Source organism: Myodes glareolus, chromosome 3 (assembly GCF_982192425.1).
Source record: "Myodes glareolus chromosome 3, mMyoGla1.1, whole genome shotgun sequence".
In the NCBI taxonomy this organism is placed as follows: Eukaryota; Metazoa; Chordata; class Mammalia; order Rodentia; family Cricetidae; genus Myodes; species Myodes glareolus.
In genome coordinates this window covers 83940474-83958857 of record NC_142028.1, presented here as the reverse complement: position 1 = coordinate 83958857, position 18384 = coordinate 83940474, and the positions used below count along the sequence as shown (strand labels likewise).

The window sequence follows — 18384 nt, the reverse complement described above, 5'->3', positions numbered from 1 at the left end:
GGAGAAGGGAAAGTATCTTACTTGAGAGTACTTGGCAAAGCAGAACAGCCAAGACACAAACTCAGGCCTGCTGGCCCCTGTGCAGAGCGCTCCTTTCCTGACACCACTCCTGGACCCCCAACCCAAGCCTGGGCAGAGCTCCTAGAAGCTGAATGCAGGCTATGTTGACAAGTCTGACTTTTAGGGTTCGTGATCATGAGCTGCCTGGCGCTTTTCCAAGGGGCCTGGTTATGTGGTGGGCTAGGCAGATGAACTGCCTGCAGGGAGGAGTTGAGAAGTCGGGTGGTGGGAAGCGGTGGTGCCAGCCTTGCTGGACTTGAGCTCCCTACTTACGGACCCTGTGGGAGGTTTGGGGTGTCCCTTTTAGGCTGAGCACAGCCAGTTACCCATCTGCCTCCTGATACTGTCTTAGAGAAGCATTCTATGCTCAGCAGACCCTTACGCTGTCTCGTGTCCTTGTCCCACAGCCAAGAGGACCTGTGCAGACAGCGACTTTACCTGTGACAACGGCCACTGCATCCCGGAGCGCTGGAAGTGTGATGGCGAAGAGGAATGTCCTGACGGGTCTGACGAATCGAAGGCCACTTGTTGTGAGTCTTGCCCTGGACCTCAGTTTCCTCACCAGCATTCTCGTGCTGGCAAGTTGTTGGGCTCACATGAGATGGTCAGAGGATACTCTGTGCCGGGCCCTCTGGGGAGTGGGAGGCTCCTGGTAAGCAGTCATTTAGTAGATCACCAGTCGCCTGTGTCCGGGCTTTCTTCTCAGCACGCTTAGGAGTTAGAATCAGCCCCCAAATGCTGCTCAGAAGCAGCCGTGGCTCATCTTCCCGGCCCCCTGCTCTCCTCCTTGAGGATCTCAATTGTAATTCCAGTGGCACTAAGGGCAGCTGGTGCTTGTTAATCATTTACTGTGTGCCACACCTCGCTAAGCCCTTTGTACGCCGTAGTCCCTTTATCTTCAGAGCAGCCTCTAGAGACAGGAGCTACTACTTTCTGCATTTTCAAAAGGGGCACGCTGAAGCTCAGAGAGTTGGCCTGATTTGTCCATGGCCACCCAGCCAGGACTTGAGGGCCCAGCTCTTCCCTCTGTGTTGGGTGAGCTGAGTACAGGAGGCCTGTTCTTCATGGCTAGCTAGATGGTGACAGGAGGAACCAGGGCTGAGGTGGCATAGCTGGTGCTCCAGGACTGCCTTCCACACTCAGAGCTTTGTCTCTCCGGGATTTCTTTTCTAGGCTCTAATCCTCAAAGCAAACTTAGACCTGGCAGGTCATTCCCTGACATTTGTTAAATTAAAAAGGAGATGAGGAGGGGGAGGGGGAGGACCCAGCGGTCCAGAGGCAGAGCGTCTGTAGCGCCAGCCTGAGACAAAAGGCAGGGGGGGGGGGGGAAGCACGTGGAGATGGTGGGACTAGGGGGGATCCAGGAGCCCCTCTCTGGGGCTAACATTTGCCCCAGAGGTAAAGACAGGGACAATGGAGGCCAGAGTCCCATCTAAGGCTGCCGCTAATGATAGCTGGGTTTCCTTGTCTCCTAGCAACAGGGCTACCAGTTTCCAAGACAGAAAGAGAAAGGGAGAGCAAGAGAGACCCCCAACCCCAGACAAAGGGCCCCTCATTTCCTAGGCAGCTGCCAAGCCCTCCCCAGTTTTACTGCAGGCCCCATCCTTTCCTTACCATACCAAATGCCACTCCATGCTGTTGTGGAGGCGTGCGGGCAGAGGGAAGCCCACCGCTTTCTCCTGCCCTTCCAAAGGAACAAAGCCTCACCACACTTGCCTGTGACTGTCATCCTCATGCCAGCCTAGAGAGAGGGTGGTGGATTCCCCATAGGGAAAGAAACTGAGACTGGACCAGGTGTGGCCAGTTGGCCATGACTGCTCAGCTGAGAAGGGACAGAGTCGTGTGCCTCTTCGAGAGTTTCTGGGGGTGGTTTGCAGCTCCCTACCCTAACGGTCAGCCTGTTCTGCCTCCATCCAGGGTGTGGGTAGGGGCTTTGCGGACATTATTGGGGGACGAGGGCTGTCTTGCTCTCCTTCTCTCCACATCTCTGTCTCGTGATAGTGCTTCCTCCTTGCCCTCTTGGGGCCTGCTCACCTATCCCCCTCCCTCTCGTGAGCTCCCTCCCTTCCTGTTCATGCTTCCTGCCTGCAGCCTCCCTCCTGCTACCCCTCTCTCCCATCCTGCCTATTTCTCTGTCTTTCTTCCTCAAAACGCCAGTGCTCACTGCCTTCCTACCTCACCGTCTGTGCTGGACCCACACTGCCCACTCCTCCTGACTCCTAGGCCTCCTGATATTTAACAGCGGAACAGCTAGAGCCTGAAAACTTGACAGACCTACCTCACAAACACACAAACAGCCTGTTTGTGGCAAGCACCTCTCCAGTGACAAAAGACAGGATTTTCAGGCTTTCTGAGATTCATGGGAGCAGCAGCTGGGATTGAAGAGGCCTCGCTCCCTGTGGATTACTCAGGCAGTTGCTGTGAGAACCTGTCTCCACTGCATGCCCCCCAGTATGGGTCCCAACCTAGAATCCCATAGATGTTCCCGTTTTCAGATTCCTAAATTTTTAGTAGTCCAAGCCCCACTTTCTGCCCTTGTCCAGGGGGGTACGACGTCTGGGATCCCTACTCCCTGAACCATTGCATTGGTCAGAAGCAATGGCCACAGGTTCTGTCACTAGGGAGGGCTGCCTGGAAGAATCAGCCAGAGAAGACCTTGAAGACCAGGCAGAATCTGGGGCGGCAGGACTGGTAGCAGGCTTACTCACAGCTTCCCAACTGAATGAAAACCCAGCAGCCAACCCGTTGTCCATTTAATTGGTGTTGCCATAGCAACCTCCATAGCCTACCAGGTTTCTGGGACTGTGCCAGCTCCCAGGATAGAGCCTTACTCCTCACCCCTAACAGAAAAGATTATAGATAGAAGAGTGTAGTAGGTTTGGGATCTGATTCAGTTGGGTCAGGTCTTTGCCTTGAAACCTCATATAAGTTGTCCAGTCTTCCTGAGCCTCAGTTTCTCCTTTTGTAAAATGATATGGTGATATTTACCTTATAATGGGTGTATGGCTCCGCTGAGAAAATACAAGAATTGGAGTAAGTGCCAGTGCTGTTTATTATTGTTCATGGACCGCAGCATCTCTGCCCCCAACATTACAGTTTATTAGGATATTGGGACACTAGCTTTGTACTATTAAAATACTATCGGCTGGGGGTGTGAGAAGCAGAGGGACCTGGGATAGGTACTCATCAGATACAGCCAGAGTCACAATGGGAAAGCCCAGAACATTTGCCTAATGAAAGTATCATTTGGGCTCTAATTATAGCTCTCTTGATTGGAGCAGTCTCTGACCCACCTTGAGGCGTCTGTGGGGAGGGTGCAGGCAGGCAGGGAGAAAAGAGAGTGGTTCAAGGGGATGAGCTACAGATCTGGGTGCTACCTGCTGCATGCGAATTTTCCCCTTGCATCTTAGCAGCTAGAAGGGGCCCTGACTGCTCACTCCTGCTCACCTGCTTCTTATAGATGAAGGAGTATAGGCCTGGAGATCTGAGATCACCTATTTTGCCTGCTGCTGGGTGAGGGAACCTAGTGTAACTCTGCTCCTTCAGGATGACAGGGTGCTTCCTAATGCAGGGGCCCAGTCCAGTGACACTGGTGGTTGCTATGGTCCAAGTCTCCAGTCCACTTGGAGCAAGTAATCCCCATTTGTCCCTAAAACTCAAGTCTCTAAAACTACAGACCAGTGAGTAGCCACTCGGTACTATCAACAAGCATTTTCCTTGTTTCTTTATGTATTAACTTGTGAGTTGGCAAAAGTACCTGTGGGTTTGGATTTCTGGGACAGGATTCTCAGGAAATTAATAAATGCCTTCAGTTGCTTCAGGGTGGAGTTTTAAGCCCCCTTACCAGTGTTGTGAGGGGGCAGTGCAGTGATGATTATTGCTTCTGCCTGGGACACTTGGACAGCAAGCCAAAAGTGTCCCTTGGGAGCATCTGTCCCAGGGAGAAAGGCTGTACTGGGATGGGAACCACAGCGTGATGAGACACAGGAGCTCCTGCGCACTCCCATGGGGTGATACCGGCCTCCCCACCAGTCATTTACCTTTTCATCGCATGAGATAAGAGCAATTGTGTCCTGAGCTCCAGTGTATTCCAGGCTTTTGAGAACAGGCATTTCCACACTGCCTCGTACAAACCCCTTACCAACCCCATTGGCAGCAGAGGAGACCCAGGAAGCACAGACGTTAAATGCCTTGCCTAAGAACTTTAGTGTTAGTAAATGAGATCTAGACCTAAGTTTATTGACTTTAAAACCCAGGTTCCTTCACCTATACCAACTTGCCTATGGTCCTGGGAGTAGCCATCAGATGGCCATGTCGCTCAGCCTAGCTGAGCAAAGAAAGGCTAGCTGAGCACCTCACTGACCTCTCCAGCTGTGCTGGGAAAGCAGCGGTGTCCTCCTGTGCAGTGGCTGTACATGAGGGCGGGGATGGAGGTCCAGCTCGTCTCTCTCCGTAAGATTATCAGCCTGCAACTTCCACTCTCCAGGCTTTCCTCTCTGCCTGGGAGATGCCCATCAGCAGTTCCTGCAGCTGCGCAGTGAAGAGGCCTGACCTGGAGCCTGGAGCCCCAGCTTTGGGGAAGAGCTGTACCACAAGAGAGGCACAGTGTGGTTTCAGGAGAGACAGGCATTTGACACACCTACCTCTCTCTGGGCCCTGGAATACCACTCCAGGAGACGCCTGTCAACTTGGTCTTCTTGGCCTCTTTTGTCCTGGCATTCTAAGAGCTTTGGCTCTTTAGGGGTGAAGGAACCAGTAGTAGGCACTGCTGGGTCCTTGAGAGCCTGTAATTAGAACTGTCTATTTAGGGACACAGCAAATGCCTTATTAATTATAAAGAAAGGAAGCAGACAGATTGTTTAATCATTGTCCTTGTTGAAAGGTTATGCTGTTAACTGTATAAATATTCATTAAAAGTTCAATCGGCTGCCTGCTGCAGGACCAGGCCTCCGGAGGTGGCGCATCTGGCCAAAGGCTGTTTCAGTCACCTAGGCATGGGGAAAGAGAATTTGGGGCTGTGTCTCTGCCATGCATGGTTTGATGGAAGGACAGGGCTTTTGTCAGAGGCACCCAGATTCTTTCTTTAATGTGCTGTGCACGTTTGGGTGAGCTACTTGATGTCTCTGAACCTTAGGACCACTACCCTGCCCAGTCTAGGAAACACTGCTGCCACAGTCCCTTTGAGAGTGGTGCCCCTGGAATCTGTACTCACAGCCTTCTTCCTTCCAGGGTTAGGGTGAGGGGCATGCTGGGTATTTTGGTTGGTTCTGGTTAAATGCCACAGACTGGCCTGGGTAAACTGTACATAACAGAAATCTAGTGCATGCAGTTCCATTACATGTACAGGGCACCAACAGACTGACTGGTGTCTGGTGAGGTCCACTCCTCACAGAACTGCCTTCTCACCCAGATCTTCACAACAGAGGGCATGGAGGCTACCTCGAGCATTTATATTATATATAATTTTCATTGTGTATATTCATGTACATGGTACTGTGTTCCATAAGGACACTTTCATACAAATACATATCGTGATAAGCATATCCTTCTTCCCTCCCCTCTCCTGTTAGCTCCTTCATTCCTCTAGATAATTTTGTTTCTATTTTAATGTCGTATACACACACTTAATTTTATATATTCATATAAAATTAGAACCACAAATGAGAGAAGACATGCAATATTTGTCTTTCTGAGTCTAGCTTAATTTGCTTAATGTGATTATCTCCAATTGCATTCACTTTGGCGTAACTTTGTTCTTTATGGCTAAAAAAAAAATCTCATTGTGTATATATACCACATTTTATTGGTATCCATTCCTTCTATAAGAGGGCACTGACCCCACTGGTGAGGGTGCTGCTCTTATGACTTAATTGTCTCCTAAAGGTGAAGTGGAGTAGGGAACCAACTCCTCGGCCTGGAGCAGTCTGACCCACTTAGGTGCTTGTAACCGTGGCCCTTTCAACTCCCTGTGAGGCCTAGTTCTCCGAGCACTCCCTCTGGGTTAGTGCTTAGTGGTTGCCTTGTCCTTCCACTCTGCTGCTCTCTCAGGGCTTGCAAACATTTGGACACCTGAATCACTGCTAGGGAGCCATGGTATTACAGAGAGATGCGGTGTGCCGTATGTTTTCTGTGTGCAGATTTTTAACTCGGGCTCTCACCTAGAAGTGCTTACGTTGAGAGAACTTACTAAATGCAGGTTTCAGGGTCTGGAACGTGGCTCAGCCATTAAGAGTGCTCTCTGCTTTTCCAGAAGGCCTGGGTTTGGGTCCCAGCACCCAGGTATCTTTTCTTCCTCCTACCAGCACCTCCACACACATAGCAGATAAACATTCACACAAAGAAAAATATAAAAAATTTAAAAATGCAAATTCCTTGGCTTTCGACATCTAGATTCAGCCAATATGACTTGAGGCCCAGTCACTCGAGCTTCTGCCTCTTGGTTAGAGTACGTTCTGGGAGTCAGCTGGTCAGCTCCAGCTGCTTCATGGTCTAAAGCATCAAGAAGTGTTCAGGGTTCTCCAGTGTTGGTGACAGAAGAGCCATCTCCAGATGCCCATCCCCCTTCATCACTCCAGATGATACCCAAAGTGACTTTTTTGTGGGGGGGGGGGCGTTTGGAGACAGGGATTTTCTCTGTGTAGTCCTGGCTGTGTTAGAACTGGCTCTGTAGACCAAGCTGACCTCCAACTCAGAGAGCCACCTACCTCTGCCTCCCAAGTGCCGGGACTGAAGGTGTGCTCCACCACCTCCCAGCAAAAGTGACCATTTCATGTATGTATGTATGTATGTATGTATGAGTCCTCAGTCTGCGTTTCTGCAGGGCGGAAGAAGGCATCAGATCCTACTATAGATGGTTGTGAGCCACCATGTGGTTGCTGGGAATTGAACTCAGGACCTCTGGAGGAGCAGCCAGTGCTTTTAACCACTGAGCCATCTCTCCAGCCCCCACTCCCCACACTGCCAAGTGGAATTTTAAGAGCTCACTGAATGTCGGTGCTTTCCAGAGCCCCACCCGAGAGCTACTTCATGTAGAGTGAATATATGAATTCCATGTTCCCAATTGGCTGCCCTATTCATGACAAGTGTTCCAGACCTGTCCACATTTGTGGTCTACGTGGGACTGAAGGTACTCTTCCTCAATCCATAGTATGTATCTTCTGGGGACCTTGATTTAGACACCTGCCCCAACCCACTTTCCCGTGCCTTTTCTTGTCTCGGCCCATTTTTATTCATCTCTGTGGCCTCTCACCACCAGCCACAGAAATGAGATGAGAGGACACAGATCAGAGTGAGACATGAGTTACCATTCCTCTGAACGTACGAAACTGTTCCCAGCTCTGATATCAGACACATCTGCCATATCTTCATGTCACTCTGTGTGTGTGTGTGTGTGTGAGAGAGAGAGAGAGAGAGACAGAGACAGAGACAGAGACAGACAGAGGGAGCAATGCTCAATCTTACCCACTGAATGGATAAACAAGACTGAGTCTCACCCAGTGTATGTGGATGATAATAATGGGGAACTAGGATGGATGCACTTCTAAACATTTTTACAGACATTAATCTGGTCATTACAACCATCCTATGCAGTGGCTCATAGCGTCATCTACACTTGGTTGAAACAAAGAGAAATATTTTAGGCCGAGGTCACGTGACCAGTGAATGACTGAGCTCTGATTCAAACCGAGGCAGCCAGCCTTCAGAGCCCACATCCTCACTTTTCATGCTGGAAGCCAAAGCATAATCCTCCCCCTGCTGGGTTATTATGAAGATGAAATGGAAATGCCTAGCACTGTGCCTGGCCCAATCCAGACGTGAAGCCGGGACTCCTGCACCCTGGAGAAGGCAGCGGGGAGCCAACCAGAAAGGTCGCATATTCGTCTGCCCCAGCTGTCATGTGGAGTAGGGAGAGCTCAGAGTAAGAGCTGCCCCCGGTCCTGAATAGGATTCTTATTCTTCCAAATTGAGAATCAACCCTGGGGCTCTAGGCCCCTGATTGAGTCAGCCTCTGATTGCGGCTGCAGTAATTATAGCTGTGCAGTCCCGCTGGGCCCTGCACGTGGAGGTTGCTCTCAGCGGTGGGCTCGGCACCATCTCACAGAGACTTAAGATTGTTGCTGCTAGGGTTCTGGTGAGTCCTCCAAACCACGGGTTCAAATCATGGAGCTGCTGGTCTGGAAGGTAAACTGAGGTCTGTTAGCATACCTTACCCAAAGGCACACAGTGGGAACACAGCAAGGGTGTGGCAGCTCCATATTGTGAAATCTTAAAGGGAAGATGTGTAGGGCCCTTGGATCAAGAAACACTTGAAGCTGGGTACTGGTGGTACACACCTTTAACCCCAGCACTTGGGAGGCAGAAGCAGATGGATCTCTGTGAGTTCGAGGCCAGCCTGGTCTACAGAGTGAGTTCCAGGACAGCCAGAGCTGTTACACAGAGAAACCCTATCTTGAAAAACCAAAAGAGTAAAAAGAAAAAAGGAAAAGACTTGAATGTCTTGGGCTAGGAGAGCATGAGAGAGTGTTAGGTGAGGCAGTGTGGGGTGGGGTCAGAATTAGGACTTAGGACGCCTTTAGAGAAGATTGGCTTCCAATGAAAAGACACGGAGCAGGACAGCCCTAGTGGACTGCTAGGGACTTACGCCAAGCAGCAGGACTGGTTGGTGCTGTGTTCCTTAGCTAAGCCATGAACACCGGATGTCTGTCTTGCAGCCAGGGAAGAGTGTCCCGATGAGAAGCTGAGCTGTGGACCCAGCAGCCACAAGTGTGTGCCTGCCTCGTGGCGTTGCGACGGAGAGAAGGACTGTGAGGGCGGAGCGGACGAAGCCGGCTGTCCTACCTGTGAGTCCAGAACCCCATTGTCTGCCAAGCAGTTGGGCACCCTCAGCAGTGGGGACCCTTCTTGAAAGGGCCCTGTTTCTCTGTGGGGCCTGGTAGGAGGGGAGGGAGGATAATGACGAGAATGTTAGAAACGGCTGGGCCCCTAGACATGTTCCTCTTTCATCCTCACGACCACCTCATGAAGAGCCATTACCATCCCCATTTCACGGGTGAGGAAACTGAGGCTCAGACAGGGAGGAAACGTGCCCAAGACTGAGAGTTGGAACTGAGATTCAAAGTCAGGTCTAACACACAGCTTTCTGCCATGTCTGACATCTGCTCATCCATTCTACAAGTCAACTGATCTCCAAGCAAGAGCAGGGGAACGAAAGGCTGGGCTGTGTGAAGGTGGAGTCTGGTGCAAGGGCTCTGGAGGCACTGGGAATGGGGCGTGTGCTGACAGATGCCTAGGGTGTGAAGGATGGCTGCTGCTCACGGCTCAGACTGGGGCACGCATCCCACACAGAGAAGATACCCCCGTCAGCCTCAGCAGGGACAGATGGACGTGGTCATTGGGACAGTTCCACATGGCTGAACTTCAAACACAGGATTATCTCCTTCTCAGAGAGCAGGCCAGCAAGGTTGGGGCGGGGGGGGGGAATGGTCTGGCTTGTGTTGCTTCCCTGGTTATCCTGGGTACCTGCTATGTGCCAGGTCTGGAGTAAGGTTCTGAAGGGGGCGATTAGGCGATTCTATAATCTTCCCCTGGGGACTACAGACTGGCCTGGGCTGAAATTCAGGAGTGTTCATGTCAGGCACTTGTCCACCACTGCCTCTCAGAGGATCTCCTCACCCCACCCAGTCTCTCCTGGCCATCCCTCCTGGTCCAGGAGCAAGGCCATCTCCTCCTGAGGCTTCTGAGATTCCAAATGTGAGGGCTGAGGGGTCTGAAGAAATGTATGGATGGGGCAGGGGTCCTGGCGAGTGTCTGCACTCTGAAGCCTCAGTGCTGGCACTGGCTTCATCTGTGATAGTTTTATGAGAACTTCCCGCCCATGCCAGTCACCCTTTCCTCTCACCACCCCAGCCTTATAATCAAATGATGCTTCCAGTATAAAACTAGCAGCCACCATTGCAAGGAGTGGTGGGGGGCCACCTGACCAGGGCATGTTGGGACAGGGACATCTCCTGTTAATTACAGGAGCCAAAGGTATTAGAAAGGATTATCAGGCTCTCTGTAGCCTGGGCAGAAAAGGAACCTTCCCTTCTTCCCTTCTCTGAGCCCCTTCTATTTGTGAATGTGGAGAGTGAGGTCCCTGGGCCTTAGTAGTGGGATCTTCCTGTGACTGTCGGCTTCAGAACCTTGTTGAGAATCCAGTGTTATGAAGCACTTCCTGTCAGGACTCTCAGGAGACAGACTATTCTCTCCCTGGGTATGTAAAGTGTCTGTCTAGACAGGCAGGAGAATGTCAGCAGCAGCATCTTGGGGAATGTGGCACCAGAGAACGCATGCTTTTTCCCTCTGATAGCCCCACATCCCCAAAACCCAGAAGGGGGAAAATGCAGCTGTCAGAAACTTAGTAGAGCTGTCAGGAGAACATGACAAGGTCTGCCTACATTGTAACACCAAAGACATCACTTTATTTTATGTTCAGTAAATGAAAATTGACATCTTGGCACCGGAAAATAGAAACATGGACCCTGGGCGCCCCCATATGGAGAGATATGGAACTGCCACCACGATGTTTGTGGATATAGCCACAGCATTTCTGACCCATATGAGTCTCGAGGCCAAAGGCTGAAGACATGAAAGAGGGGAGAAGGCTTGATGGAGGAGGGAATGGATGCTTAAAAGCAGCTGACACTCCAGAAAGTGAGGGAAAACAAACAACAGGAAAGCTGAAAGAGGTCAGAGTAGGAAGGAAATACCCCAAACCTGAGTTCTGGGTCTTTTGTTACAATGTGACCCTGAGCAAGGTGCTCCCCTCTCTGAGCCTCAGTTTTCTTACCTGTAAACTAGCACCTGGGCTGGCTGGGCTCTAAGGCCTTTTCTGTGGACTCCAGACCAGCCTACCAGAGAGAGGAAGCCCAGAACCCAGATAGGGCAGGACCTGTTCTTTAATGACTTCATCCACGCCCACATCCTGCAGGGGGCTCTGCCAGTCCTTAGAATAATGGGGTGTGAAGGACCTGGAACCCAGACGTGGGGTGACTGAAAGGCACTAGACAGGCTGGGGCAGGAGATTTCCTAAGCAAGGAAACAAGCAGCCTGGGTTGGATGAAGGTGGAATTTGGACCCGGGCACAGGAAGAAGGCTGACTGAGAACTAAAAGGAACAGTGGGTAGCAGTGGGTTCCCAGGAGATGCCGCAACTTGAACAAAACCTTGGAGGGGAACTGTATGCTCTGGGCCTAGTAAATCATCAAGGTGTCCATAGCTGGGTGTGTTCAGGAGTGAAGTGTGGGGACCAGGGTAGTAGATGCCAGGCTGGAGACTTTGTAGTCTCGGCAAGCTATATATACAACTCTGCCACAGTGGGCAAACCCTTGCCCTCTCATCTGGTGTCAGTCATGTTACAGATGATTTCCTATCCTGCACAACGGTAGGGCTCTGCTGCATTACAGCCTCTCGCAGTCCCACCACGCTGCTGGTTACAGGGCAGAAATTCTGTATATTTGCTGAAGCTCAGGGAAGGCAAGTGTGGTTCAAGGTCAGTTAGCAATGACTGAGGCCCCTGCTTTCAAGTGGCGGTCTCTCATACCGTGCTCCCCCTTCAAGTCCCCAGCAGGACCTACTCCAGCCTATAGGCCAGGGTCAGAACACCCTGTCACCCCTGTAGCAGGAGCTGGGCTGGGTAATGGGGAATGGGATCTGGCCGGCCGACCGGCTCTCTGTCCTGCGCAGTGTGCGCCCCGCATGAGTTCCAGTGCAGCAACCGTTCCTGCCTGGCCTCTGTGTTCGTGTGTGATGGCGATGATGACTGCGGTGATGGCAGTGATGAGCGCGGCTGCTCGGACCCGGCCTGCCCGCCCCGCGAGTTCCGATGTGGAGGAGGTGGTACCTGCATCCCTGAGCGCTGGGTCTGCGATGGCCAGTTTGACTGCGAGGACCGCTCGGATGAGGCTGCCGAGCTTTGCGGGCGAGCGGGCCAGGAGACCACAGTCACGCCTGCAGCCTGCGCCCCCACGGCCCAGTTCACCTGCCGCAGTGGCGAGTGCATACACCTGGGCTGGCGCTGCGATGGCGACCGCGACTGCAAGGACAAGTCTGACGAGGCCAACTGCTGTAAGCCCCCTCCACGCTCCCAGTCCCACCCAGAGCCTGCTGATATGGCCCTCCTACCGGGAGTACATACCCTGCTTTAACAGAGACTTACACTGGGAGAATGAAGTGACTTGCGGGAGGTCACATGGCTGCTAAGGAATGGAGCTCAGATCTGACCCCAGAAGCCAGGCACCTGTTGTCTCTGCTATGAGCACCTGTTGCTGCCCGTCCCTGTTATAGGGAGTCTGGCACTGGTCCCCTGCCCAGAGACCTCTGTCCTAGGAGTGCCTACATGCTGGGCCGGTCAGATTCTGACTGTCCCAGCTGAGTGGGTCCGTTGCAGGACTTTGGCAGACCCTGCTGCCCTCTCCTACAGGCACAACTCACTGTGGTATTTTCTTCTGTGCATTTCTCACCTCTGCACCTGAGCTTCCAGAAAGTGGCTCTTAGTCTCCGGGCTCCCCACCAACACCCAGCACAGTGCCAGGTTCAGGAAAGGTTGACTGAGTGGACCAAATCACTAAGTCATGAGCGCCAGGACTCAATGGAAAACCACACGTCTGTGCTGAGGTGGTGGTGGACAGGGAAACAGGAAACTGCAATGCTGTGTGACCTTTGGCAAGGCCTTCCCCCTCTCTGAGCTTCAGTCTCCCCATGTGTACACTAGAGATGCTTTGGCTAAGTGTCCTCCGGGGCCTCCTGAGCTCGGTCGCTGTTCCATTCTTTCTGGGGTGGATATGGCATGAGGCTGTGGGGACAGCTTTCCCAGCACCACCCTGGTCCTGACCTGCTCTTGCCCTGTTTCAGCACCACCGGGACCCTGCAATGAGAATGAGTTCCAGTGTGGGGATGGGACGTGTGTCCTTGCGATCAAGCGCTGCAACCAGGAACACGACTGCCCAGACGGGAGTGATGAAGCTGGCTGCCTGCAGGGTGCGTTGCTCAAGAAGGTTGGCACCCTCTTGAGGATGGAAGCTCAGCCTGAGGAAAGGCCCTGTGGCCCTCCCTGGCCTGGAGAGAGCAGGAATGGGGGCGTTCTTTCCTTGGTCTCTGAGATGTATTTACCCTTTCAGCGTCAGTTACTTGCCCATTATCACTATAATTCCTTCCCATGGGGTTCTGGGGCACAAGAACTGGACTTTTTTTTTTTAAGATTTATTCTATATATGAGTGCTCTATTGTCACATAAACCTTTATGCCAGAAGAGGGCATCAGATACTACTATAGATGGTTGTGAGCCACAATGTGGTTGCTGGGAATTGAACTCAGGACCTCTGGAAGAGCAGCCAGTGCTCTTAACTGCTGAGCCATCGCCAGCCCAAGAAGTGGACTTTTAATTAAGGACTTTGTAAAAGCTGAAAGAGGGCTAAGGGGACATGAGAATGCACTGCAGGGAATTTAGCCTCCCCGCTGTTTGTCTGCACCCAAGGCTTTCCTTACTAGCTCTCAGACTGAGCGGATGCTGAATCCTGTCCTCCAAAGAGTCCCACTTGTCCTACCGAAATAGAGGCCCTACCCACTAGCCATGGGGAGTTAATTAGAGAGGGCAGCGAGGCAATGTGGGCAAACGCTCCCCCTGAGAGATGGTCAGCCCAGACTCAGTCCTTCTAGAGCTGCTGCACGGTCTTCCCAGGAGCCTAATACTCCCAGAACAGACAAAGACCCCTGTGTGGGTGAATGAGGCTCTGTCCTGTGGGAAGAGCCCCTATAGGCCCTGGTTCCACTGTCTGTCCTAAGGTCCCCTAAGAGAGTTAGGGCTGGCGCTTGAACTCTGTTCATTTTCTGTAGGCCTTGGCTGACCCTGCCCGGCCCTGCCCTCCCACCCACTGTCTCACAGGCACTGTCCACTCTCTTGTCTGGCCCGACAGAGTCAACCTGTGAGGGTCCCCGCAGATTTCAGTGTAAGAGTGGCGAGTGCGTGGACGGCGGGAAAGTGTGTGATGGTCAGAGGGACTGCCGGGACTGGTCGGATGAGCCTCAGAAAGAGTGTGGTATGCTACCTATCTACACCTAACAGCTGGACTAATGTGCTCACTGTGTTCCCTCCTGGCGTCCAGGATAGAGGCCCTAATACCTCTTCTGACCCTCTAGACCAAGTGCAATCTGTCCTGTAGCCTCGCATCAGGCCATTTGCCACGAGGATCTCTAGCTGCAAAGCTCTAAGGGGCTTTCCCTTGAAGTCTAGATGCTCAAAGGTTAGGCTGCTTCTCATAAAATTGACCTCTTCGCTTCTGTCATTCACAGACCATATAAACTGAGTGTGTGCCCTCTGCAAGTTTCTCTCTTTCTCTATGTCCCTGCCCTGATGATCTAGCCATGGCCTTGGTCCTTGAGCTCTTCCAGCCCTTGGTAGGACGCCTTGCAAAGTCAAAGGTTGGAAGAAGCAAGGAAGCCCGTTAGAAGTGTATCCCAGCCAGCATCACTGCCAGGCCAGGCCTGAATGGGAGCAGGGTCCTCCCAGCAGCAGGCAGTGTTACCATTCTGAACTCTGAGAGGCTGGAACCTGGGCGAGGGCGAGGGCTGATGTGCAGTTTAAGCTAGAGGGAAGCAGGGAGGGCCGGCTAGCCTGTGACTAGCAAGCGCAGAAGAGATGTGAGTCATCTCTGCTTATGTCAGGACAGAATTCCAGAGAACTGGACAAAGGAGGCCCCTGAAAACAGAGTCTAGGCTGGCCCCTCCTTGTCCTCTCTCCAGGAAGACTGCCCAACACCTCCCCTACTGGGTACTCAGAGGAACATCATGTCCCAGAGCTCCCCAGGAGCAGCCTCTTTGCTCTCCTTCTGAAGATTTCAAATGAAACCAGACTGACTGAAAGGAAGAGCAGCTAAGGAAAGCTTGCTGAGCCTCCACCTGGGCTTGCAGGAGACCCACACTCTATCCAGAAGGGTCTCGTGGAAAGGGAGGCAGGGAAACAGGAGCAGCTAGCTGAACCGAGCTTCCCTACACTCGGAGCTGCCGTTACCCAGGGACTACTAACCTACCAAACTCTCTTCTGCATGACATGCTCATCAGAAATATGTGCTCGTTTGTGTCTGTGTGTTCTTTTTGTCCGTGCTGGTGAAGAGACCAGCGTCTGTATCCAAGTTTCTGAACTATTGCATTCATGCATCTCTGCCTGCATTTCCATGTCTGCAGAGCCTGCAGACCTGTCTATGCCTCTGCATAAGCTAGTATGGGTATGTGTGTGTGCGCATGAAGGTGTGTGCATGCAAGTGTGTACTGTGCTGGGGAAAGTGACGTCAAATGCTATTCAGGCCTCTAGACCACTCTACCTCTTCCTTCCTCTCCCAGCTCTGCCTACAGGTTACACAGAATTGGGGAGGAACAGAGCCTCTCTTCAGGCCTTCTAAAGAAGGTGGTCAGGGATATTGGGGCCTCCTAGCTTTTCTCCCCTCTCAACCTTTGTTAGCCTTGGGGTACTCTGTACCTTCTTTCATCAAAAAGCCACAGTCATTTCGAGCTCTTCCTGAGCAGCACCACCCTATAGATTCCATTTGGCTAAGTGTCCAGTAAGCACAACTGTGGAGTTGCTACCACCTACAGAAAGAGCGGAAGGAAGTGGGTGGGTGCTTTACTGAGGCAGCGCGTGAATGGGAGAACAAACGGATGGATGGAGCTCAAGACAGGTGACAGGGTGTGCACGACAGAATAATTCCCAGCGGGAGATCTCCCAGCGACTACTCTGAAGCTCCTGTGGCTCAGACACCTCCAGAAGCCTGGGGCTTCCCAGGGATGGGCCCGACAGAGCCACTTCCAGTCCCCCAAAGTCATGGGATTGCTGTGGTCTTGTTCTTTCAGTTGCACCAACATTCCAGGGAAACAGGAGGAGGCCCAGGGGTAATGGGGACATTCCCTAAGCATGGCTCCAGCTGGAGGCGGGGACACCCACAGCTGTGCATGGCCTGGGGTGGGCAGCTCAAACCAGCTGTATGCATGGCCACAGCTGGCTCCACTCAGCGCTGCTTCGCTTGGCTGGAGTGCAGTTCAGTGCATGAACCTGGTGGGCGGAAGGGCAGTGTGGCACTTTCACCTGGCTTGTGGAATTAACTTTCTGTGATTCTAAGCCCAGGAGATGCTGTGAGAACTTGCTAAACCTTGGTTTTGGCCTCCCCTAGAACCCTCCAGAAGTTGGTGAGGGAGTGGAGAATGAGGGAACCAGATCCAGGTGACTTCTTGACATCCCTTCACTCTATGCAGCACGTGGTAATTCTGGTCTAGGCTTGTGGCGAGGTAGATGAATGGTCAGGTCAAAGAGGAGTGGACATTGTGTAAATTCTGGTAGGAGAATCCTGATTTGTCCACAGGCACGTGTGAAAGAGAGTCTGGCCTAAGACTCAGCTGTAGCAAGTAAGGGTATTCTGCATTATTCCTCCTGACCGACAGACTAACTCTGGGCTATGCACATGGTAGGAGACCAGCAGTAAGCACTTGGCAGAGAGCTGAGGGAGCCCCTGCACGGCAGCCAGCCCCATGGTGCACAGATGGGAGGAGGAGAGAGTTACAGAAGGCAGCTCCTGTGAGGAAAAGGTTTCTAAGGGCAGCACCATTCCAGAGTGGCATCACCTGCCTTGGAGTGAAGCAGGCTCCTTAAGCTGAGGATGGATGTACAGAAGCCTTCAGAAAGCATTCCTGAGGTCTTTCGAGGGGCGAACATTACACATGCAAGCTTTAAGCTTAAAGGTTAGAAGGAACTGTTTTTAAAAAGTGTTTGTAAAAGACCCCAGAGCTCCAGGAAAGGCCTAGCTACCTCTAGTCTGGCAGTGGATGGAGCTCTGGCTAGGAGGACAAGACCTGTGTGCTCCTTGTCCACTGGCCCGTCTTTTCTAATCAGGGGCCTGCCATCTGATCCTCCTCCTTCCCATTCACCTGGCTAAAGAGGTAAAGGTTCAGCGCAGCTTCCTGTTTTCCTGGTTCTATGGGAGTCTGCTGCCCCAAGGCTTTGCTTTGCTCTGTGCCATTTCCCTGCCTGTCAGAGTTCAGCAGCTTGTGTCCCTTCCCAGGGCTGAACGAGTGTCTGCACAATAATGGCGGTTGTTCCCATATCTGCACTGACCTCAAGATTGGCTTTGAGTGCACATGCCCAACAGGCTTCCAGCTCTTGGACCAGAAGACCTGTGGCGGTGAGCCTTCCCCAATCTGCCCAAGCAGATACAGATCCTCCTGCCGGTTCTGACTTCTGGTCTTTCCCACAGACATTGATGAATGCCAGGACCCAGATGCCTGCAGCCAAATCTGTGTGAATTACAAGGGCTACTTTAAGTGTGAATGCCACCCTGGCTATGAGATGGATACACTGACCAAGAACTGCAAAGCTGTAGGTATGGACTTCCTAAGGAAAAGGGAACAACTCTGGAGGGTCTATGAAGCACCCGACTGCCACATATGTGAGGAGTGGTTAAACACACACTCCCACAGTGCTCAAAATACAAGTGAACATCACATGCACAGTGCACTGCACGCTAACACCCACAGGCATGGTTAGAGCCATCCATGATAGCCTGGGGACTCCATTTGTTCAGCACAACGTATAGGCACAGGTGTGGACCACACAACCGGCATAGACAGCTCACATGAAGTGCATGACTTGTGTAGATCTATATATTGATCTATTCAGTCAACTGAATTATTAATTCTTTATATTAAGTGCAATAACATCGCTGTAGGCACTAGAGATTCAGTCAGCACAAGACACCTTGTTAATGAGTAAGACAGACAAAACATATGATGGATAAATAAAATACAGTGTATGGCAGGTGGCAAGTAAGGGGAAATAAAGTAGGAAGTGATGGAAAAGTCTTGGAGAGAGGTGGGTTATGGTTTTAAACAATAGTCAGGGAAGCCCTCACTAAATAAAAAGGGCATTTGCGTGAGGACCTAAAACAGGAGGTGAAAGGATGAGCCCAACAGTTATCTACAGGAATGGCATTCCAGGCTGAAGGGAAAGAAAGTGCCAAAGCCTGGGGAAAGGAGTGTGACTGAATGTTGAAGATGCAACCAGGAAGAAGGTGAAAGGTGAAGTCAGAGGTGACGTGGCATTCCCCAAAGCCTTCCAGACGGTTGTAAAGACTCCTGAATCTGAGGGAAGCCCTCAGAGGGTTCTGAGTGGAAAGGAAATGTAACGTGGAAACTCCTCTGGCTTCACGCTGAGAACAGCCTGCAGAAGGCCGGAGGGAGACCACATGTTATCGCAGTGCTCCAGAGAAAGGCATGGAGCAGGATGGCTGCTGCGGTAATAGCAAGA

At 51.9% G+C, this 18384-nt stretch overlaps 1 protein-coding gene across 12 annotated transcripts in view; it reads left to right on the top strand.

Moving 5' to 3' along the window:
- The window catches only part of Lrp8 (LDL receptor related protein 8), a 68433-nt gene that overhangs the window by 29095 nt on the left and 20954 nt on the right, over positions 1-18384 (top strand). For 2 of the 12 annotated variants that reach the window (XM_085686369.2, XM_087904765.1), the window contains exons 3-9: positions 468-590; positions 8772-8900; positions 11784-12164; positions 12951-13076; positions 14012-14134; positions 17144-17263; positions 17336-17461. In XM_085686369.2, the coding sequence (XP_085542495.2) occupies positions 468-590; positions 8772-8900; positions 11784-12164; positions 12951-13076; positions 14012-14134; positions 17144-17263; positions 17336-17461 (1128 nt within the window). Of the gene's footprint in view, positions 1-467; positions 591-8771; positions 8901-11783; positions 12165-12950; positions 13077-14011; positions 14135-15941; positions 15981-17143; positions 17264-17335; positions 17462-18384 lie in introns of all 12 variants that reach the window. The other 10 variants (XM_085686371.2, XM_085686375.2, XM_087904766.1 and 7 more) reach the window with 7 other exon arrangements.